Below are 24,540 nucleotides of genomic sequence, written 5' to 3' on the forward strand. Positions count from 1 at the left end.
ACACATTTTTCAGATCTCAAGGGTACATATAGTGTGTTTTGGTGTGTAAACAAAAGATAATTTGTTTGTTTACAGGAAGACTTCTCAAACAGCCACTGGTCTAGTTCCAATTAAAGATTCAAGGCCAACAGGAGTGACTGCTGCTGGGGATTGAACTAATGTTACCACGAGGCTTGGTTGCAAGCTTGAGTGTAAGCCCTAGTGCTGTCAGTTGTGACTGCAGACTTTCTGTATACTTGAAATTTTGGAAAAGAGTTGCTGTGTTTCGCTGGCACAGGGCACCTGTATGTTTTTGCAATGGATATCTCTCTGCTGTTTATTGACCTTTAGTAAACCCAACCATTTCTAAATCACTGATGTGTGACGTCTCTTCACCACAGTTTCCTCGTCTTGTGCGGACGCCTTGCGGGCTCTCATTTGTACTTCATTTTCCCCTTGTTTTAGCCCTACATGTGTCAGCTGTGTAACCATATTGCTGCTGTTGTGTAGATGAGGTTTGACCCAAATGCAGAACAGATAAATTTATTGTAAATTACTCATCAGTTTATTATTGCTACTCTGGGATCTGATCATCAGATCATTTTATTGCCCTGCCCTACAGTTGTGTTTTGTCAGTGTGTGCTGTGTAGTCACTGTAGCACCTTTCTTCTTCTCTACTTCTGTGCAGAATAAACATCCCCTCCCCTAGTTTTTGCAGAGAGGGTTTGTGGGGGTGTGCTACAGCTTAGTGTGTGTCTGTTTTTACTTTTATCATTATTCTTGGTCAATATATGACACACTCCTTGTAGATGGTTTGCATAACGTCATCTGGAATTAAAATCTAGTGCCTGACTCTCAAGGCCTACATCTCTATCTGTCACTGAGTTATTTATGTTGCCTCTAAAGCCCCATTAAACTCAGAGTATTTTTGGTTTACCGGCTAGCTGCTTGACTTGGCTGGTCTCTGTCTGTGAGTCCTCAGTGTGAGGACAGTGGGCCATTCAGTAAGCAGTGAAGGAGGGGTTCAGTCTAGCAGGTGCAGGGACTCTCACTTCTTTACTAGGAGCAATGGAGGGGGCAGCAGCTGTGGTAGGGAGGTGATGACATTCTGATATCCGTTGCAGACAGACACACACTTTCATCTCTAACTACTCTGGAAGTGCTGGCCAGAAAACATCAAATTGTTTCCGAGCAACAGTTATGCATATTGCACAATGTTTTATGCACTGTTCTATGCAGGCATGAGGGTGTCCAAAGTAAGGTTGTACAACTACAAAGAAAAGTCTCGCAGCTCATGGTTTTTTTTTTCTCCACAGGTTTCTGGCTAAGAGAAAAAGCCGATAATGCGCGGCACCTGCTCTGCAGCCACACCCACTTCCTGCCTGTAGAGGAAGCGGCTGTGCCAGCATGTCCTCTCATCCTCAGTCTGTGCCGCCGGGCCGGAGGACTGGACTGGACACACGGCACCTGCCAAACCCTGCTACTCTACCCCTGCAGCTGCAACGGGCACACACGGTAAGGGGCCTGGCACATAATGTGTTTAATGGCCCTGTAGTGCCTCTAGGTTTTACTCTAGTTGTAGCTCAGGCTTCGCATGCTTGGTGGATATTTGGTAAACAGGGTATTACTCAGAACCATTGGAGAGGGTCTGACCCTAGGGCCCCCTAACCAACTATTTCCAATAGAAACACTCCCAGGTTATAGTGTTTTGCACACAGAACCCTCATTAGTTGTTTGAGTTGAAAGTTCATGTTGTCATTATGGAGTCACATTAAGACTTCACCATTATTTCCACCCACATCTCCTAATTATCAAGATTATGTTCTTCTACATATTGCAGACAAAGCTATCTGTGCTTCAAAGAGGGGGCCTCTAGGTGATCCAGAGGTTCATTCCGAGACCACCAGTGTTTGCAAGCTTTTTTTGTTCATGTATGGTGGGAGAATTCAAGGCTTACCCCCCAGGAACCCCACAGCTGCACATGTAGTTAATCCCACTACTCCCTTTTGTCATCACATTCACGAGGAAATGAGGGTTGATGGGCTGTGTCCCACAATCCCTGGTTGGCAGAGGCAAACATTTACAGTAGTTTTATGGCTTACCCCATTTGTGTGAGAAACAAATGAGAGAAATGAAACCAGGAGAGAAAATGACTGGAAATTACAGAGGACAAAGGCAGGAAATTGGGGGAGAGGATATTAAAATAAATTTAAAAAATATTTTTCAGGGACCTTTGCATCATTTCTCAAATAGAAGAGATCAGTGCTGAAAATTTTGTTGTTTGTATTCCAGGAAGTGGGACTGGTCGACTACCACTCACATGCCCGGGACTACAGCTCCCACCTGGCCCAGCCCCATCGCCGTCGGCCTTCCTTGCTTTCAGAGTTTCAGCCTGGGAATGAGAGGTAGGTTCACCATGGTCATGCAGTATATTGTCTGTTCTCTCATGAACAACATATTCCTATGGATTACACCATGTTTAGATTCCTTTTGCATCTCATTACATTGTCAAGTCAAGTCAAGTCAAATTTTATTTATATAGCGCCAATTCACAACAGAAGTTATCTCGAGACGCTGTCACTTTTTACATTACCCATTGTTCTGGGTGTAGTTGTTGTGTTCTTTTGTGCTGTATTTACAGTGCAAATATAGCATGAGGGTTTGTAAATGAAATTGCACCATTATTTTATGTTAAATCTAATTAACATCCTCCTGCTGGGATCTGTAGATGACATGATATTTTTAGTTTTGTACATTTTTTCAAATGTATGACGTAGATTCATATTACGGTCAGTTAACATAGAAGTTATATACCACTCACATGAAAATGTTTGTATTGCCCCTTTAATTTATTGAGTCTTGAGATGACTGCAGGACAAAGCATGCTCAATGGAAGTTTCATGCAGGCTGCATTTTATGCAGTATTATTCTGCTAGAGCTTCTGCCTGTTAACTCTCCCCTAGTGTAATCCTTACGTAATTGGCATCCACAAGCCGTTCCCCTGTAATTTTGTGTTAAACGGCTCTGCGGGGCAATGGAGCTTGCAGAGTTTTGCCATCATCAATAGACCAACAATAAGTCAGCCAAAGTATTGTGTGAACAGTACTTTCTCTCTGGAGATTCAGGTCTTGTACCTACCAAAGTTCATTATTTATATACCCATACTTTTTTGAGGATGAGTCTTGATGAGTACTCATGAATAATTTATGTACTTGCCATGAATTTTGCATGGTGCACAGAGGATAAGTCACAAGAATATTTTTTTCTCTTCATTTGATTGTCATGGCAGGTTTTCTTGCATATGTTAAAACATGCAAGGAGTACAGAATTTAACTTTCAAGAAGTTGATTTTACTAGAAATCACCCAGCAGATATTTGTTACACGAACAGTATGTCAAGCGTGGGGTGCGGGCTGACTTTCAAGATATATGTCAAATAATTTGTGCGTCTCTAACGCTGTGTAGTTACAGCAGCAGACACCAGTGTCGTCGTTGCGTGTTGTGTCGTATCAATCAGATGGATTACGGCCGTCAGTGTAAAGCGCAGTGTGTGTGCGTGTGCCGGTCCTGTTTAATGGTTAGTATAGCTTAGCCCACAATGTGGGAACACTGGGTCATGGGTTGATACAGAAATAAACACCACACTGTTCAACTGCTACCCACCAGCTCCTGATTTGCTGACACCTTTCATTCACTCACTGGTGCTTTGGCAGTCACACTCAGGACATGGCGACCAACCCAGATTCCATGCGCAACTTCTACAGTAGAACAGTGAAGTTATTTTTTACCAGATAAGAAAATAACCATCATATCAAAAGGGGAGACTAGCAGTTAGCCCACGTTTCTTTGTGGAGACTGAAATAAACCGCTAGTCTTGCTGGCAGGCGTCTGTGGGTGGGGAGGCTTTCAGTTGAATATATCAGGCCTTCGGCATTCCTTTAGAGGGCTTAGAATCCAGTCTGAAGCCCTCATTCTATGTTCTCATTCAGAGTCTGAATAGTGTAATTCTGGCCTTGGCAATCCTTCAATCTATTCTCCTCTCAGATGTGTGCCTGTCTTTTCATAAGTCTCAGTAATTCTGCACACCACGTCTCCGTTTGTAGCAAGCTCGGGGTTATTCACATTCTGACAGAAAATGTGAGCACTAATATGGCCTTTGAGACTGCTGTTCTCCATAAGAGATGGCATTATCTCTTTCTCAGTATGATAGAACGATCTATCCTTCATCTGTTCTTTCCTTGTCTTGGACTGAAAGCAAGGTGAAAATGTGCTATTTAGTTAATGCTCCAAATTTACCCTAATTACAGGTCAGAAAACCACAACAGTATAATCATTGGTGAGCCACTGTGCTAGTTGTTTGTTTCATCCCCCTCTTTACTCCAGGCAATATCTCAGTCACTCCGCCTCTTCCCATCTGTCTGAGATCACCCAGGCTACTTGAGAAAGGGAGAGAATAAATTTTAGAATGAGCATAACAAGACAAAGAAACCACTTCACAGGTTTTCCTTTCTGGTGAGAACAGAGTATAGAGCAAACATATCTGGTGCAATAATGAAAAAGGTTTGTTCACTAGGTTGATTATTCTTGTCATTCATCTGTGAACTTTGATTAACGTAGTGAATAAGTATGAAAGTAGTATTCTGTGGCTTTTGACCAGACTGTAAGAAATATACCAATGGTTTCAAGACAGTTGCAAAAATTGTCCTAAATAGGAGTCCCCTATACCTAATTCCTACATCATGTTACTATAAATGTTTGGTGATTGGAGTAACCATTCTCAAATGACTCAGTTAATTTAATGGTGTTATTTACAAGGTTCTATTTCTTTGCATATTAACCCACATATTTATATTATTTTGGTGTTTTTATACAATGTCCATAAGTGCCATTTTCATTTTATGCATTATTTCAAAAGGAATACTGATGTGTATAGTGTGAATATACCTTATGAACCCAGAACTTGAGCACATTTTGTGTGAAGTTTTTTTTTTTGACTCCACCCATTGTCCCACCTCTTCAGTTTCATTCATCCCAGCTGTGGTGCAGTTAGCCTGGCTTCTCTCTCTGATAGCCATCCCTGTGCCGCACACAGCTGTGGAGCTGCTCCTCTGGGGAGCAACGAAGAGATTGGCAGCCGCACAAACGCTGTAGTGCTTTCACAGTAACAGGCTGCTATCAGCACACATGATCTCTGTTCTTCCTCATTGTAATGGGGCCCAAGCCAGTAAGAAAGTGATGAAACTGTTGTGGGCCATTGTGTTGCATTTTGTTGCCCCCTTCTCTCCCCTCCCCTCTCCACACACCCCACCCCCCACCCTCTCTACACACATCTCTTTCTCTCATCCTCCAGACAAATCCTCCCCAGGGATCAGCTTATTCTGCACGCTCACAAGAGGGAGAGGGAGAAAGAAAGCAGGAGAGAGGGAGAGAGAGAAAGAAAGTGGGAGAGAGAGAGAGAGAGAGAGAGAGAGAGAGAGAGAGAGAGAGAGAGGGAGAGGGAGAGGGAGAAAAGGGGGAAAGGGGGGTGGGTGAGCTAGAGCTTGATGATGTGATTATGTAAGTGCCAGCCCTCTATGGAGATGAGGAAGTGTGCGACTGAATGAGTGAGAAAAATGTGTTCGGGGGGAACAGTCACACACCAGCTGGGTATTAATTTTGGCCCCCTTTTTTTGAGATATTATTTAGGCAATCACACAGATAAACATTCACCATCCATTTCTTTCCTTGACACCATATGACACCTTTAAACATGCAGAATTAGCCCTGCACATTACATAAGTGACATGACGTATCTCTCCTGTGTAAACCTCTGGTCTAGTCAGAGGATGGTCTCGAATGTTACAGCACCCCACCAGCACCCTACTAAACAGAGACAGGCTCCATGCTCTTTGGCACATAGAGAAACCACACACTAGGCCATTGTGGGCCTGGACCAGCAATTATGGTTGTGTTTTCCCTCTTCTCTTCAGAAGCCACTTCCATTTTGACACTGGCAGCAAAGTCACTGACATTCTGGCATCTGCCTCCAGGGCAGACTTGAGAAAACCATTCCCTCAGAAAGAACAGAGAGCCATTTACAAGTGGGCTAATAAAATTTCCCAGATCTAAGTAGCCAGTGCTGTTAACATTCGGAAGCTGTCATTTGACTACACACCAAGAGTCTGCTTTACTGGTGCACTCTAGCTTGTTGTTGGCTATTTTTCCCACAATGTGCTAATGAGTTTAATGAATGTGACCAAAATTTGCTGAAAGTTTTTTTTATACTAGCACCACACATGGAGCAGACATGACCAGATCACATTACGGTATGGTACTTTCCCCTCCTCCAGTGGCTGTTAGTGTAATTGTTCACATTCCCAGCCATCCAGATCAGTTCTAGTTCTGGGGTACAGTATGGGGAGTGCCATAGCTCTTACTCCAAGTCTAAACAAAGCAAGTTTTTGCTTTGTGTGTGTGGCCATTGACTGCCTAATGTTGTCTGCAAAGCCTCACACAAAGAGCCGCTCCACCATATGCTGTTATATTTAAAACCATTAGATGTTAGTGTAACGGTGAGTCACCATTTCCAATTTTCTTGCTTCCCTTTCTTTTCCACTTTCCACTACTGAGTGACCCATTACATGTTCCCAATTTTGCAGAAAAATGGTCTTCAGTGATTACTTTATGATGATTCTGTTTGAACCAAAGCAAGCCAACTGGCATTTGTGTGGGCCTTGAACACAACAGTAAAGATTTAGGTCAGCGTGATCTCAAGCTGTAACTGTCATTTTGTGCTTTTGTACAAATGTGTCTTTGTGTGGTTGTATAAATGGGATTTGATTAGACCACTGTGTTCAACAAAACCAGCACCAAGGCTTGTCTTTTACTCAGGAGATCAATATTGTCTCAATGTTATTGATGTCTCCACATCTGAGATTATTAACCTGGGGTGTTAGTTTGACATAACACATGGATTTTAATTGATTAATTTTTGTTTTTCCACCACTGATTAGATTGATTGTCTCTTTCTGTTTGCTCCAGTTTTCACTTGAGCATGCTTTGGAAGAGGTTTGGTCTTTTATTTCAGGGAAAAGATCACAACAGTTAAATTGTCAAACTTCACACACAGTCTTTATCTTCCATTAGTTTTTCCTTTGGACTAGTGTCTCCCCCCTGCAGTATCAGTTTTGGCTTAACTTTCATCAGTTTCAGCTGCAATTCATCTTCCTCAGCCTCAGCTGTACCCTAGCTTAACTGTACTTGGAGCTGAGTGCCAGTATACACAGTATGTCATTGCTAACTTTTGTATGTTAACATGCTGATATTTACCATGCTACCATTAGCTATCTTGCTATATTAGCATAAATTTTAAAATACAGCTGGGGCAAATTTGTCAGTAGTTTTAGAGATGTCCTGACATGAATGAAATATTGGGGAAAAAGCATATGAAGGAAAATACTATTCTTAAAATCAGTATTTCTATCTTGTGAATTTCTTTCATCTTTCACATTAGAAACATTCATAACTAAACAAAGCTTTTATCATAAGCCCTATATTAATAACTGCTGCCTGTGGCTTACTGTGCAGGAAGTTTTTCAGACACTTTCTCTACTTTTCTCTAATCTGCTACATTTGCGTGTGTTTTTTTCTGTTACAGAGGACAAGAGCAGCATATCCGCTATGAACACATATACCTGCCAGAGCCCAGCAGCCAGTCAGAGGTGGAGTATGCGGAGATCAAACGGCCTCGTTTAGAGATGGGACCAGAGTCTCTGATGAGGCCCTCATCTCACCGGCCTCCGTTGCCTCTGGGAGGGGCTGAGGACATAGCAAAGGTCAGTAGTCACTATAACATACAGTTTGGAATATATTACTTCAACCTGGTCAATGAGCAAATCAGAAATAATCAGTACTCTCCTTGGGCAGGAATAACAATAAACAATAAAACAACAAAATTATAAGTGAAATATTGATTTGTTCAGAACTTACATAAGACAATTTTGAGAAATTATGATTCATAATGTGGATGCTTCTTCTCAAAAAATGTGAGGACTGTATTCTTGAGATCCTGTGTTTTTTTTTTTTTTTTTGGATTAATCCCGCTGGGCCTCCTTCAGAGCCACAAAGGATATTATTAGACATGCTGCACCAGAAGTCATAGAAGGAGATTCTGTGTTGTAGGAGCTGGAGCCCTGTGAGCAGCAGTGGGAAGACTAAGGGAGTTGTGAAACTGCAATTAATAAATAATAGAGCTGACCTAGATTTCAGAAGACTGAAGAAGAAACTGTGTGAACTGCACATCAAAACGACTTGCTTGCAGTGTAGAACTGCTAATGGGGAGGTGTTCCTGACATTACACAGAGTGCTTCAAACTGCCAGGGGAGGCAGACAGCCAAGGAATGGTAAATAGATACACCAATAACAGAGGGTACAGGAAAAAAAGCACTGACTCCTAAGCTAGCAGGCAAATATTCAGGAATGCCAGTAATTCCCTTCAGAGCAGCGAGGGCTGTGGACCCATTATATAAGTCATGTCAGATGCAATCACTGCATGGAACAAGTGCTCCAAATGATAGTGGGATAGAGGGGGAGATGCAACTGAAAATGATTCAAAGGGCAAGTGTAGAGAGGCACAGATAAAGGGGGGGAAAGGGAAAGGGAGGAGAAAGAGACAAAGACCAACAGGAAAAGAGGGAGTAGGCCAGTAGTAGCAGACAAAGCTGAAGCTTGCATCATGGACAGTGAATCAGAGAAGGACAAAAGCAACATTTTGTTACTGTACACCATTGTGAAGTCATCCTGAATTTGTGGTTTTAATAAAAGAGAATAAGATAATAGATTAGAATGAGAGTCTGTGTTCTCCTTTATAAGGAGGCTCTCACAAAATTTCCATACATGTCATACTTACCATATATGGCTTGAAGAAGGAGCAGTGCTGTTGGTGTTACTGGGATATTTATGCCAGTGAGGAAATTAGGAAAAGAAATTAGGTTGTCGCGGATGTATTGGTATCCGCATGTATGCTGGCAATGAATAACACAACTTTGCAGCACAGAAATGGTGAGTTATTTTTGAGCTAGTTTCACAGCAATGTTGCCATTACATTGTTTGACCACCACAGAGGAGAGGGAGAGAGGGAGAGAGGGAGGGGGAGAGGGAGAGGGAGAGAGAGAGAGAGGGAGGGAGGGAGAGAGGGAGGGGGAGAGGAAGAGGGAGAGGGAGAGAGAGAGAGAGGGAGGGAGAGAGGGAGGGGGAGAGGGAGAGAGAGAGGGAGGGAGAGAGGGAGGGGGAGAGGGAGAGGGAGAGGGAGAGAGAGAGAGAGAGAGAGAGAGAGAGAGAGAGAGAGAGAGAGAGAGAGAGAGAGAGAACACTTATGTGGCAGAGTGAGAAAAAGCCAGCATGTGCGTGAAAGCTGAAAGTCTCGACCTTGGGAACATACAGTATATCTGTGATTAAATATTTCAAAGTTGAGGCTCGCTTTTTAGATTTCTCCCGAACTGTACACACATGCTTATTCACCTTAGAAACAGAACTTTTCTTGGCTCTCAAATAACAGAATTCACAAGTGTAGATTGGAGTATCTGCCAACACTGACTGCCAGACATCATTTGTGTAATATTGATGTGGAGTACCTTGAACCTTCAGTTCCATGCATGCCTATAGTTGCATTTCTATACATTATCTCCCGAACATCTCCCACCAGGCCTTTGCCTTTTCACTCGGGCAAACAAATGTTTGCTTTAGATTTGTAGTCATAATAGCAGCAGCTCTGTATCTGTACTGGTGACCTTATTGGCACAGGATGTTGAGTGATCAGGGACAACACATACCAGTAGATATTATTTGAATTATTGTCACAATAATTATTACAAATTTATGAAAATATTTGATAGTTGCACGTCTACATCATAAGTAACAACCATGGAGCAGCAGTAGACTGGATTTGGGAACTTTCTAAGATGCTGACATAGAATTGTTTTGTCTACTATCTTTGACTGAAAGAACAAAGCAAACAAAAAAATAAAGCAGAAGCAACATAAGTCTGCAAAAGTTGTTGATGGCATTTCAAGTTCACAGCAAGACCGCCCACACAGCTTACACCTCTAAGTTTCTTGCATTTTAAAGATTTTCATTTAGCTTTAAATCTCACCCTTGTTTAGATGTTAGAGGCTCATTGAGACCAGGTTTACTCCATATTGCATTTTTATTTGCTCTTATTTTCCCTTTTTATAATGAGATTCAGCTTTGAGATCTAAGGAAGTCTTACTTTTGTCACCTCAGTTTCAGTAGCTTTGTGTACCTCCTGATGTGTTCTTTACATAAGAGTAAGCTTGATGTCCAAACCAGTGGGACTATTATGAACAGGATGTTGAAAATGGGATGTCTACAGCTTTATTCAAATGTTGTCCGGAACATTTAAGACTACGTGACTCAGTCGCACATGCTGGAGCTCACTGAACAGAACACATTTACACAGACACGTGACAACACCCAGAGGTAATTTAAATAAAACCTGATGCATGCACAGCCTGAGACATCATGCAGTGGAATGTTCTAAATGTGACCAGGGTTGTTGAGGCCATATAAGCTGTAAGCTGTGCTGGGCCAAGGGCTTAGCTATGGGCCTATGACCTTTTCACACTATGTCACAGGTGTAGTAGCTGTTGATGTGTCGCTGCACTGTTGACCTGAACAGAGGACAGTGTAGGGCACAAGACCAGAGGAGAAACTTAAGTCTTGTGAAGTGTAGACTGCTTTTGACTCAATAATTTTGTCATACCATGAAATCCCTCCTGGTTAAACACACACTCTAAACATCTTGTACACACTTTAATGTCCTTGAGTTTGCAGCAGAACAAAGTGGTGATGTTAAAAAAAAGGTCCAGTAATGTCATTACCAACAGGCAGCTGCAGCAACAAAGGCTAAATGAAAGGAATTAAAGGTTTAAAGATTCCTGTGCTGTTGAACGTTTGATGCCCTCATAAAAAACACTGCACACAGTGCAGTGACATTTTTCTTTTTTTTTTTTTTTCAAGACTATGCTCTGAATCTCTCTGAATCTCTCTCTTGTGACTGTGATGACCACGCACGCATGTTGTGTAATGATATCTGGTTTTACATCACCATAAATTTGTCCCCTGAGAGAGATTTGTGGCACGCTGAGCTGTAACACAGATCAGGAAGGATGTTGTTTTAGACAAAGACAAGCAATCCAAGGATCTCTTTTCCTTTTTTCCTTTTTATATTTATGTGTGTTGATTTTTTTTGTTTTGTTTTATGACTAAATTGCTTTGGCAACAGTGGGCTTCTTCATCTAGGACAGCCCCTCAACATCCTCTGGCACTGACATTTTCAATAACAGCGGGGCTACAGGGCTGTAATGCAGCCTGCCTCGTCCAGATTAGCCCATTTACATAACCTTCATTTCAGACGTTTAAAAATAACGCAGAACAAAATGCAAGCTGGATCACACATGTAGTCTTTGACGGAGGATATAACTGTAGAACGCTTACACACGTACACTCAGCGATCACAAAAAGATAGATGCTGCCCCTGCAGAGCAAGTGGGCCTTCTCTGACCATTTGTGTGTGTTGTTGTTACATAAACTGGTGCATGTAACAGCAACACAGTTTCCACTCCTTTGCTTTTGCATGTTAACGGATTACTGAGAACTGGCTTCAAGCGTGAGGGCGTTTTATGTGTTGAGCTTTGAAAGGCAGCAGATTTGAATGTGCATGTGGATCAGAACATGAGCTGTCTCACCAACTGTGTGGGAGACATCAGGTGGCTTGATAGTCTGACAAATGTGCCTCACCCTTGCCTTGTATGGGTTATGATAAAAGATGATCATGCAGCTTACCTTGCCTCACCATGGTCCACCACTGAAGGTTATCTGTTCTGATGAATCTCAATGGCGTCTGTGATCTAAACAACATGAGGTGTCGAACGTGTCATTCACTGTTACAGATGTATCAGTGCAATATTTGGGGAGCTTTTAACACAGGCATTAACAATGTAGTTTAATGGCTGTCTCCAAGAAGAAGCGGACTACGTTCAATCACATAATGCTCACATAAGGTTCGACTCCCGATCTGGCTGGACCTTTGCTGCATGTCATTCCCCTCTCTCCCTGTCACTGTACTCTAAATAAAGGCATAAAAGCCTGAAAAAAAAAAAAAAAACAGAACAAAACAAAAAAATTTTTTAGGAACATTCAGGTGAAATTAAATGAATAACCTGGTCATCTCAGTTAGAGTCCAATTATGATAATAGTTGTTAAGTAATTCTCTGCTTCTAAGTTCACAAAATGCTCATTTTTGCTGGTTGTCTCTTTGAGTGTGCCACTTATTAATGCACATTTTCAATTTGCACATAAAAAATCACAGTGGAAACATAGAAGATGCAAAAAAAAGAAATTGAATGTCATAACTTTTTTGTTATGCTTGGCTGAAGTAAATAAGTTGGTTAAGCAAATAAATTGCGACATATATGTGGCAGGTGACTTAAACATCCACTCAAGCCTCTGCTCTAATGAAGAGACCAAACACAGATAATTAACATCAGATCTGTGTGGACCAATGAGGAAACTGTAACTTTCCTTAGGTTAATACATAAAACAGATATCATATTTGCATCACATTTTCTACATTGTTTTTGTTTGTTTGAGGTTTGACTGGGCTCTTTAATTTATGTCATCTCGTTGAGCCTTCTTCTTCTGCAGTGATTTAGTGGCACAGAACTGGAACTAAAATTTGAGTACTGTACTGTACTTGGAAGATCAGTGGTTTAATGAATCCCCTCTCTCTTCTCTCTCATCAGTACTGCTGCTCATTTGATGAGCTGTGCTGTGTATTGTTTGACTGACAGACACGCATCATTTCCATTTTTCTGCCAGAAGACATGGCTAATAAGTGCCTCCTGAATTTGATCTACACACACGTGTTACCACCCTTCAGATTTCCTCCCTGCACCTTAACACAGAGTATTTCATATTTCAAACAAAGTCCTCTTAAGCAGAGCCAGCTGCTAGCACTCTGGTGCATAATCCAAGTGAGGGAGGCTGTGACCTCATATTCATTAGTGTGGTCTAGTGACACTGAGACACTGCACTGGCTTTCATTACCCAGAGGACTTAATTACTGGTGTGTGTTACCTTCCCAAAGGATACACAGACTATGTTTGGATGGTTTCTTACGGGGTAACCTTCAGACCTTGCAATCAGAGGAAGATAGGGATGCTTTGAACAGGAAAGAGGAGAAATGGAAACGTACAAGTCCATTTGTCTGAGATGGTCAAGAGATATCAAGCGGGTCTTTATGTTCTGTTGTATATCAGATACCTTACACTCACTTGCCATCTACAATCAGTTTTATCCAAACATTGTGTAGACTTGTCTTACTACATGATATTCCTTTTAGAAATATTCCTCTGTCCTCATTTTTCCCTCTCTTGTCAGATTTGAATTAAATTAATTTATTGTGTTTGATTTTTGCTGGAGTGTAAAACTGAAAATACAGAGGACCATATTATTATTTTCTTCTTTAACATGTCACTTTTCTGTGTTGCACATCTGTAGGAGCGTGGAAGTGGCATGGGGAAGCTGGAACCCATCTCCCCTGTGAGCCCAGTCCACATGGACCCTGACTTGGATCTTGTGCCAGCTCGCTTCTCCAAGGAGGAGCTGATCCAGAACATGGACCGCGTGGACAGGGAGATCACCATGGTGGAGCAGCAGATCAGCAAGCTTCGCAAGAAACAGGTATACACCTCTGAATCTTTGAACTTTGAGATTGCTGACTAATGTCATCTCAAGTTTTTCTCTTAAGCTCTTTGATTTTTGTTGAGGAATCCAGACAGGCCTGCCATGGAATTGATTTCTGTTTCTGCCCAAGATTTGATTGTTATAGCACTAAGTGGCACAAAATTTTGTTGGGAACATATGCACTGGAAATAACTTCTCAGACTGGATTACAAAATACTATCTAGCTACTGAGAAGAGGACAAATCATGTGTGGTGAATGCAATTGTATTTACATTGTTTCATTCACTTTGTGATAGAAAAGTGTTTGCAGTGGATGTGGCCTTACTAGAAAAGACACATTTTGAGATCTAGGAAAGTAAGTACAGCTTGGCATGCAGCTGAATGTGACCCACCTTTTTGAAGTGTTTTAGGAAGTTATTTTTCATAGTGTTATTTTGTACACAACCTCTAAGAAGAGATGATATGTGACAGTGGAGAAAGTTGAGCACAGTGTGATGTCATTTGTGTGCATTCTGCACATAGTTTGAGCAGGCAGGCAGGTAGCACTTAGACAGTGCTTTTAGGCATGCCTAAGTGTTTATTCGTCATGCTTGTAGATGTCCTTGCCAGTGCTGGAAACCTTGTCAAATTTTCTTAGTGGCAGTGTTTAGCTTGTTTGAAATGTTCATGTGCAGTGTTCCAATGTGACTTTCCCTGCCAGGCTGTAGTTGGCGTTGGTGCAATAAAGTCTTAAACAGACTTTGCTATGTTGTAATCACTGCATTCAGGCTTTTAGCTGTTTCTTGCTCAGTGTACAACGATTCTGTACACACACTCCTCCAGGCAGCTGCAGTCCCTCTTTTCTTCTCTTCTCTTTAGCTTTTTATTTAGGAGAAAAGTAGGTTAAAAATATATAAGGCTATAAATAACAGCTTCCCTGGGGGAGGAGGAGGATTATGGTGGAGTTTTTTTTGACTGCTAAACCACTCATATCCCGGCCACGCTGTCTCCCTTTTGGCCGCCTGCCATGTTCACTGGAGAAACTGTATGGCCAAGCTCATTCTTTTCCACCCAAGTCCCTCCTCCACCATGCATGCCATTATATTGTTCATTACACTGAATTACTTAACAAAGTAATCGTCATTCAGAAGTAGTGTTAGGTTAATTTATTGAAAATGGATATGTGTGTCAGTCTCATCTGTCAGTATCTGACAGTGTGAAAGCTAATGATGTGACTCCTGAACATTTGCATTTCTCCACTGTAGCAGCTTGTGCTAACACTGGTTTCACAGACTGACGAGATACATCACAGCTTAGAATCCCGGGGGTTCATAGCTATTGATTTGATAAGCTTAAAGTTCCTGAGTATAACCTTAAACACTGCAGTAGGAGATTTTAACTGAAAGTAATGTGAAGGAATAACTTTTACAAGTCCAAGTTACCATGAATTAGCTACAGCTGATAAAACCTGCTGATAGCTATAGTAACACCTGCTGAAATCGATGGTTGCTGGATAAAAATAAGAAGCCTGCTACCTGAATATTTTGTACATTGCTCTTTGTTGGTAGAAAATATTTAGTCTTTTTTGAATCTGGGTATTTTACCAAATTGCAACAGGAACCAAAATAAAACAAGCTATCGGATTCCAGACTAGGGGTTGAAACTTGAGAATGATTGAGATTGAGAGGCAAAGCTCTGCTGCTTACAAGCATAAATCCAGCAGTTTATGGATATTTTTTTTATAGTCCGACTCTCTTCAAGCGTTAAAACATCTGGACTAATTAAGTGGCATGGTAAAACTTTATTTAAAGAGTTCTGGCAGAGTTAGTGGATGGGCGGGGGTTAGGGCTTAGATTACTGCCAGCCTGTGTCATGTCAGCCAAGCTCAGGATGGCTGGTTTATTTTATTTTACTCTGTGGTGGGTATGGAAAAGGAAAAGGGGTGGGTGGGGGGGCTCTCTTCTGGGAATGTCTGTGTTTCCCTCACCAGATGCTTATCCAGGCCTATCATGGCACATGATGATCCATCTTGCTGGAGGCCTTCTTTCACCCTTCTGAAGCCTCTGACTGAAGATGAGAACGAGGAGCGGGAGCGGATGGGTGGCAGACTTTAACTGATTTGCTATATGCACACCAGTGACACTGGGCCTTGGCCTCCAGACAGTTACAGCTGAATATACTCTACCTCAGTCTCCAGCTTACAGCCTGCACAACACAGGGACTATATTCAAACATTTTTAGGCAAATTATGATGTCAGGGTTTTACTTTTATTTACTTATTTTTTCAGTGTCACAAGGTTTTTATGGCAGCTTGAGTAAGGAACTATTTTTGCGGATAGTATTGTGATTATTGTCAAAGTTATGGATTACGTAGTCACTGAAATGCATTGGATTAAATTGACGAAAAATGTGTTTTTGATGTTCTTCCCTTAAACAGAAGACAGGCTCAGCCCTTTATTGTCTTTAAATGTGGAATACAAAATTTAAATGATTTTGATATTGACATGAAGTTAAATTGTAGACAGATTTAGGTATGGATGCTTTTGAGGTTTTTCAGTTACATTCTGGCAAGCTGTTACTCAAAATGATGACCTTTGGGTCTGGCTCTTCATAAAATAATTGAGTAAAGGCAGCAAAATAAATGGTCCTTCTAATAAAAGGTTTTGGACCAAAGTGATAAATTGCCTCAATTTCAAATTCCCCATTTCCTTTTTTATGTGTATTTATAGTTAGATGAAATTCAGATATGAAATAATTAAAATCAGTGTTGTTATTACTGCACAAAGGCTGAAGACAACCAAAGATTAACTGGATAACTAAACTAAAACAGTTTAGCCAGCTTGTTGACAAGTAACTTACAAACACAACGAGTTGCAGTGCTAGATAATAGGCAAGATGCACGTTTTGTACATGTAATACATGCTACATGCTACATACAGCACCTTTTGACTTCTTTATGATTGCATGTGTTGAAAGTGCTTTTTTTCCTGTGCCACATCGGAAAACTCGATGTGTAAATAATTTAAATGTGTAAATACATTTTGTCTCATTTTCATCTACCATTAACACAGACAGACATACGTTGGTACTTCCACCTGCTGCTTATTGACATAGTAAAGTGTGGAAGCATTAATGATGCTGATAGGTCTATTTATGTCTTTTCAGCGTCTGGATAGACTGTGCAGTCGGGTAGCCATTCCTCTCTCATGCTTCTTGCTTCTTTCTGATAGCTATCCAGTCTGCCAAAGATGCAAAAAGTGTCTGAATGTAAATGGGCTATTGGAGCCAAATCTGCTTTCCTCTCTATATGCTATTCAGCTTCTCTCTGAATGTCAGAGCAGGCTTCCCCTCCTCTATTTCTGTACACTGTCAAGTGACGATTGATGGACAAAGAAGCACCGACTGAACTGTACTTGATTGGCAGTGAAACATAAAGGTTCATGGGCCTCAGCCCTGCCAGGTTTTCTCTTTCAGTTCCAAACAGCTCTCTTTGATACCCCCCCACCCCCCACCTCCAAAATTCTTATTTGATGTCTGTTTCTGTGTTTTGCTCAGCTTTCACAGTAGACAGTGCCTCTAAGATTTACTGTTTCTGGAGCATAGTCCTCAAGTAATGGTTGGTTACAAGCCAGGGTAACTAGTAATTTAGAGGAACTCAGCTGTTTTCCAGTATTTGTCTGGTGTTAATTTCCCATATTTCCCTTTCTTAATTTTGCTTTTGTCATCTCCCTTTCTCTTTCTCTCTCTCTTTTAATTTTCTCTCTCTCATTGGATGTTCTAGCCACACAGCAGGCATTGGCTTTGTTTACAGGCTGTTGTGGTAACTCTTTGATTAACTAGGCCCTTGGGAATTAATAGCTATTATAGCTAATAGGACAGTTAGTCTTGTCCCTGCTGGAGAGCAGGGGGAGGGACGGTTGCTCTAAAGCACACTCTTGGAACCTTGCAACAGGAACTGGTGAGCCACTGGTTCCTGGTAGATCGGGGCCCTTTTAAGTGTTAACCGTCATCTATGTTTTTGTGTGTTACAGCAACAGCTGGAGGAGGAGGCTGCAAAGCCTCATGAGCCTGAACGGCCCATCTCACCACCACCCAGTGAGGCCAAGCACCGCAGCCTGGTGCAGATCATCTACGATGAGAACAGGGTCAGTAAAACACACACACACACACACACACACAAAAAAAACACTTACACCAGACCCTCAGTCAGTGGTCCCTCACTCAAGTAAAAATTTTGTTTCACTTGATCAGATAGGTAGTGTATTCATTATCACAAGAGAACGTAAGAGAGAGAGGGCTGGATGCTTTTCCGCCGTGGTTCAGTGCTGTTTCACTGGGCTGATACAAGATAACTACTTCAACTAAGTCAGGCTCTGAATATTCTCTGGTGCTTGGTATGGTTATTTGGTTCTTGTGTCAAGGACAGGGCATTTATCCAGTGTTGGAGATTACCTTACAGTGCTTGTAAGGTAAACTAGATTCCTCAGCAGGTAGACCTTTTGAACAAACAACAAAGTCCCTGATTTGGGATGAGTAGAGTTGCATTTTGTGTACTTCTTTCATTACATTTCATAGACAACATAGACACTCTTGAACTGTGTATAATAGTGAGCAAAATGCCAGGGCTCCGATGTCTGTCTGCAGAACATGTTTTTTTTCTTATTTGTCATTTTCATTGACCAGCAAAAGCAGATTATATCACAAAGTATTCACCTCCTACGTCAGCCTCCCACTCTTTACTTTCAGGCATGGCAGAACTCTTGCCTAACAGAATAAGCTACTAAAGGTCAGGATAACAGGCATGATGAGTCACAGGCATACACATACACACTCTATAAGACGTCACAGACGCACACTGTAACAAATCTCTGACTTTTATCACATATAGAGGAATAGCAACATAATCATTTTTCAGGAGAAGAAACGGATGACAGCTGGGAGGTCACGTAAAGCTAAAATGTTCAAAGTGTTAAGTTAGTTCTGGTCACAGCAATCAGTACATGCAGCCGTGCTGTGTGATTCTCAGTGCTCTCAGTCCCCCTAGTGGTGAAATGTATAAGTCTCCTTTTTATTGGAGTTGGCATTTAAAACAGGGAACTCCTCTCACACTGTATCACACCCCAGATTTAACCTCTTTGAACAAACCCCCTATGGGTAAATAGGAGTAAAGTTAAAACTTCACAGTTCTGAGGAAAAGAACTCTTGAACAGTTTTGAACAGCTTCTCTGACACATTCAAGGCAAATATTTTTTATAGAATGACAAAGCGGTGTACACTCCAAATGGAGAATCTAGTTTAAAACCCATGTGTTGGCAAGCAAGCGTTCACCCTGCTTAAGTGTCATTGGGCAAGAGACTAAATCCCTCACAGTTCAAGGAACTGTGTTGCGACATTGTGCTCTAACCTGCATAGATGCCCCCAGATAACCACCACACTGCCCTGAGAAGCCCTTTTAAATGGAACACCACAGCAAAGGGAGTGTCCTTCATGACTTACTCCCTTACTGTCATAAAGCACAGCTAAATCACAGCACTTCTGTACAACAGCAGGACTTGCAGATTGCTCAAGACTAATCTGAATGGCTGGAAGTTTAAGAATGACTCATGGCTTACTCCACAATGTAGCCTGACCTCTGTAACACTTTCCACTTTCCACTTCCCTCTGACTGGCAGGATGCACTCTGGCCTACTGCCTGGCCCCCTAACCTCGCTATCTCTCTTTCTTTCTCTCTCTCTCTTAAGCAGTAACCAGCTTTCTAGCTGTTTTCTACTTTTACCCACACTAAACAGTGTAACAGCAACACCACAACATTTACTCATCCACTCATATGATTATTAATCCTTTTAGTAGCTTTACATGTATTACTTATTAATTCCTGTATAATCATTATTGTGTAAGTCCCATTTACACTTGGCTTACACAACAACAGTTCAGCTTGCACTCTAACAAACACATGCATGACTTGTATAGATGGTCTGTGAACCACACACAAGTTTTGCTCATCTTCACTCCTGTCACTCCGTCACCCATACAAATCATTGCTAGGTCACCCACACAGGTAATTCAGTGGCTGTACTGATCATGACTCTGGTAAAAGCTCTGACTCCCTGTTACGTGTCTGTATGACTGTTTCAGATTAAATTGCTATAGTCATTCTGCTAAATTCAGTGTCACTTTAGTTGCCATGATCACAAGGACAGACCAAAGGGCTCAAGGAGAAGTAAAGACTAGGAGAGACAGATGCGTTTCTCCTAGTCTTTACTAGGAGAGACAGATGCCATTTACACCTTTTCGGCATCTGTCTTGAGCATTTGGTGAATATATTTAAGCTTGGCTGCTTGTATGTCAGAGTTATCCAGTCTGCTCAAAGCACGTGAAGTGGCTATGTGTAAACAGGGCAATAATTTAAAATTAAAGCTTAATGTTACACATGAAGCCTGTGGTGTGTCTATATTTGTGCACATATATGTACAGTACAAACTGTGTGTATGTGTTTTTAAGCACCTCACTATAATTACTCCAGCTTCAGAATGCCTTTTTGAGCTGGTGTCACTACGGTGTCATCTGTCCCCTCTGGGCTCAGTGTCACCAGCTCTCTCATACAGGGTTACAGCAGCATTTCTACCGACAGCCCATTGTCAAACCCTGGGGATGGCTCAACTCAAGTTCACTCCGCTCATATTTGGGACATAGCAGTCATGGGCATGAACACAAGAAAAGACAGCTCCACTGAGACTGCATTATCATAAGTCTGTTGAGCTATGCTAAATCCTCATGTCTGTGCTGTACTAAGATGGCCTTGTAGTGCTTTCTCTCTCTCTTTCTCTTTTTCTTTCTTTTGTTTGCCTCTCACTGTTTTCCCCTGTTATTCTTTCTTGTGTTCCCTTGATGCTAGTTAGGAAAGGTTTGTAATGCAGTGATGTTGGTCACATAAGCATGTTATTTTCACAGGCTTGTCCCCAGTTTCCTCACGTTCAACGTTTTATTTAAGGGATCATGTGATCCGCTGGGGAAAATGTCTTGTTGACAGCAGGCAGTGTGTACAACAGCACAGCTGCTAAGCTTTACAGCTTATAATGCCACTGCCAGAGTAGCAGTCTTGTGTGCTACCACAGGGAGGGGGCATGAGTAATTGAGCCAGCCTCTGTGCATGGGTCTTGTGATGAGGTTGTATGTGTGTGTGTGGATTGAGAGGGCAGTTCTCTCTGTAATTAACCACACTTAAAGAGAAAAGGTAATATTGCATCTCATCCATCCCTCTCTCTTGATTGCTAAATTTGTCATTTCTAGTATTTAATGTGAAGCCAAATTGCAAGAGTTTCGAGGTCAGTATCAGTCTTATTTTCAGATTTACCGAAAGACTCACGGCCAGGAAATGAAGAGAGATCCGTGAGCCTCCCTACTCCCTGAGGATGAAAGGCTGCTTTTAATAATTGCTGCTCATTAACTGCTCCTGTAGTGAGCAAGCTCTCTGAGGCAATACTCTGCAGCCTGTTACACCTACTCACTGGTGAGGAAGCAACAGGAATGAGGAAGAAAGCAGATCAGTGCAAATTTAACAAGAACAATAGCATCATGTTACTATATTTGCATTTGAGTGATTCGTGTACTATGTGCAAATGTAAATCATCAGTGCTTCCTTTTGCCTAATGATTTGGAGGAAATGCACAGGGCACTTTTAAAACTAGAGTCATGTCATTTGGCTTCCCTCACAGGTGACCCAGTTAGAAGCCTGTGTTGAGTCAAGTTAAGCTGTGTGCGTGAGCTCCTCTGGGGTCTTACATCCAAGTCTGTTAGCGTGAGTCTTATATAAACTTAGGAGTAGATCCCAAACACCTCCTGTGTTACCTCTACAGTGAAGACAGAGTGAAAGAGACAAGGAAGCAGCATGACAATGGTGGGTGGTGAAAAATAAAGGTTGACACACACACACACACACACACACACACACTCACTGGCAGGTTTGGTCTCTGTTATCGCCTCTGAAATTTCTCCCACATCCTCCTCTCCATCCACCCCTCTCCTCCCTTTACTTCCATCTTTTCTGCGAACGCGTCAGTCCTGCCAGTCTTGCTGCGTGGTCACTGGAGGAAATGAAGTGAGATGGAAAGCAACAGAGCATGTGGTGTGTCACCAAGCGGGGTCTGTTTGATCGATGAAGCGGAGAGAGTGTACAGAGTGGAAAGAGGAAAAGAGTGGAGCGAACATTGAGAAGGGTAGTCTGGGACACTGCTCATACATTTGTCTGCCAGAGCTAAATATAAATGTATGGAGGAGAGGAGCTGCAGAGAGGTCACCCAGAGACATAGATGGGAGTTTTTCGCTGCCCATCTTCATGCCCCAGCACCTCTTTCTTTCTTGCTTTATGGTCGCTGCCAGGAATTTTTGTTTTAAGAGGTTCATTGTTGTAGGTACTGTGCTGGAGGTGAGATCGTTCTCTGTCTTTCATCAGATGTCTCTTATGAGATAACCACCAAAGCCCTTTAGCCCCCCCCCCCAACACCCCTACCCCTCTCCTTTTTTTTTTTGCTCTTTCTCTCCCACTCACTTTCTATTCCACTCCCACTTGCTTTCCTGCCTGCCTGCTCTTTCTCTCTACCTCTCTCTGCTCAGGGGAGGTGAGTAATCTTTTTTGCTCTGGGAGAGGAGAAAGGGAGCTGTGGCCCAGCTTGAGTTAAAAGCTCTAATAATAGTCAGTGCATCCAGCTCTCCATCTATCCATCCATCCATACATCCAGCAGTCTGTCTGTCCATCCAGCGAGCAGTGGTGTAGCCTGTGTGATCAAGTGAGCGTGCTCCCTGCGTTGCCGTGGTGATGGCAGAGGTGCAGGTAGCCGGCTAATGTACTACTTCTGTTTGTGTTCCCTTACCAGAAAAAGGCAGAAGAGGCTCACAGGATACTGGAGGGACTGGGACCCAGGGTAGAACTGGTGAGTGGAGACTTTGATTTTATGTTCTCTTTCTGTGTTGTTGTTCTTCCCACTCTTACGTACTTTCATTATTGACGTGTGGGAACATTTTATGATTTCTGTACTCACAGCTCCATTAAGCACTATTGAAGATATTGATATTGAACACAGAATAAGATGACTCATGTCAGAGTCTAATATTAAAGGCTTCTTTGTACTCAAACGCATTGAGAAGCACAACCACACAGAACACTTACTTCACTGCATTTTCAGATTTGTGACTTTTGCATTGCGATAATTTTTTTTCACCTCTTTGCTTTTGCCATAGGTTTTCTCACACATACTGTATTTATCTGTCATTCCAGCTGTCCATCTATCTTACTCTCTCACACACAGATACTCAGCCAGTGAATTTGATCACTTGATTTTGTTGAATGAATGACCTAAAGAGCCCATGCAAGATGCTACACAAAGCAGGGTCTGCTCTGTCCTAGAGGGCATTCATTTTGAGAAAACTCTCTGAATTGGGTTATTTGACTTCTACCAGTCAGAGCTTTTAGTCACTCTTGTTATTTGATGACCATTTTTGCAAACACTGAAATCCTGCATTTATCTGGGGGCAAGGTCAGAAGCATGTTAAAGACATGTTGGAGTGGATTCTGTCATTTGTATTTCAGCTATTTTCAATCTGTTGCACAACTGAAAATATAACTGATTCTTTGAAATGTTTGTTTCTTCTCCTGTTCTAGCCTCTGTACAATCAGCCTTCTGATACCAAGCAGTACCATGAGAACATCAAAATGTGAGTGTGTTACTAATATATGCCTAAACACTTTTATATAAGAAATGTTTTATATATGCCCACCGAAGTATACAAACTGCTGAAGTATCGATAGACCGGCTCACCCCTGATTTCTGAAACATTTATTTGATATATTTTAAATACAAAATAATTAGAAAATATAGAATAATTTTCAATCAATGCGTTTGAACCCATAGTGATGTCCTTGACAATCTAATACTAGAATAAACCAAACTCAAATTCACCCAACAACTCTGATTGCTGGGGTCATGGGAATTTTAAAACCTAGCAAGCTGTAACAGGCCAGAAAATGTTGATCAACTGTCATTGATTGTATTTATGGGAGATATTTGTTTGTTTAAGACAATCTTTAGGACCATCAAGTGATATAAATTGTGCATATGCAGTTATGACAATTCTTGTTGTATTAGATCCCTCTATTTTTTTTTTTTTTTAATTCTCTGTAAACTTACAACTCCTACCACTAGGAAGTAAAACTTGGTGACCTCAGCTGCTATCAATTCCTGTAGTGGTTGTATATTGCCTCAGTGAGAGAGACACGCCACTTTTCTCCTTCCTCCTGCACTTACTGGAATAAATATGTGTAACAAGGGCAGCTACAGACGGTAAAAAAACAAAACAAAACAAAAAAAACATAATGCAAATGCCTTATGGTAAAAGACTTGCACTGTCAGTCAAACTGTGTTCAATTTGGTTATGAAGTCAGCTGGCAGATGTCTACAGGCCAGTGCCAAGAAAGAAAAAGCTATTTACTTACATTCAGATCCTGTCAGTTCTGCTTGAATGCAGTTCTATAATTTCTAGTATTATGTAAGTGTAGTGTTAATTGTTTGCTTTCATTCATTCTGAATTTGATACTTGATATACCCAAATACACCTGCGTTTTCCTATTTAATGTTAGGTATATATAAAAAAATATATTGTTTTGATCAAAACTCCTGAAGCGTACAAAGACTGGCTGGTTTTTTGTTATGAGGACCATGAATATGTAATTAAAGGCTATAGTAATCATCACTGAAGTTATTTTTATGCTACATAATATGACCACCAGCTGCCGTCTGTTAGTTACTACTACTACTGAAGTAATAAGATGGTAGAATTGTTTAAA

General features: G+C 41.5%; 1 protein-coding gene across 4 annotated transcripts in view; it reads left to right on the forward strand.

Moving 5' to 3' along the window:
* ncor2 (nuclear receptor corepressor 2) overlaps window positions 1–24,540 on the forward strand; it is an 83,189-nt gene that overhangs the window by 16,807 nt on the left and 41,842 nt on the right. For all 4 annotated transcript variants that reach the window (XM_051075352.1, XM_051075354.1, XM_051075353.1 and 1 more), the window contains exons 2-8: window positions 1,296–1,494; window positions 2,272–2,384; window positions 7,615–7,792; window positions 13,536–13,718; window positions 17,732–17,845; window positions 22,574–22,630; window positions 23,359–23,411. In XM_051075352.1, the coding sequence (XP_050931309.1) occupies window positions 1,387–1,494; window positions 2,272–2,384; window positions 7,615–7,792; window positions 13,536–13,718; window positions 17,732–17,845; window positions 22,574–22,630; window positions 23,359–23,411 (806 nt within the window). In that variant the 5' untranslated portion in view covers window positions 1,296–1,386. The remainder of the gene's footprint in view (window positions 1–1,295; window positions 1,495–2,271; window positions 2,385–7,614; window positions 7,793–13,535; window positions 13,719–17,731; window positions 17,846–22,573; window positions 22,631–23,358; window positions 23,412–24,540) is intronic.

This window comes from Lates calcarifer, linkage group LG13, assembly GCF_001640805.2.
Source record: "Lates calcarifer isolate ASB-BC8 linkage group LG13, TLL_Latcal_v3, whole genome shotgun sequence".
NCBI lineage: Eukaryota > Metazoa > Chordata > Actinopteri > Centropomidae > Lates > Lates calcarifer.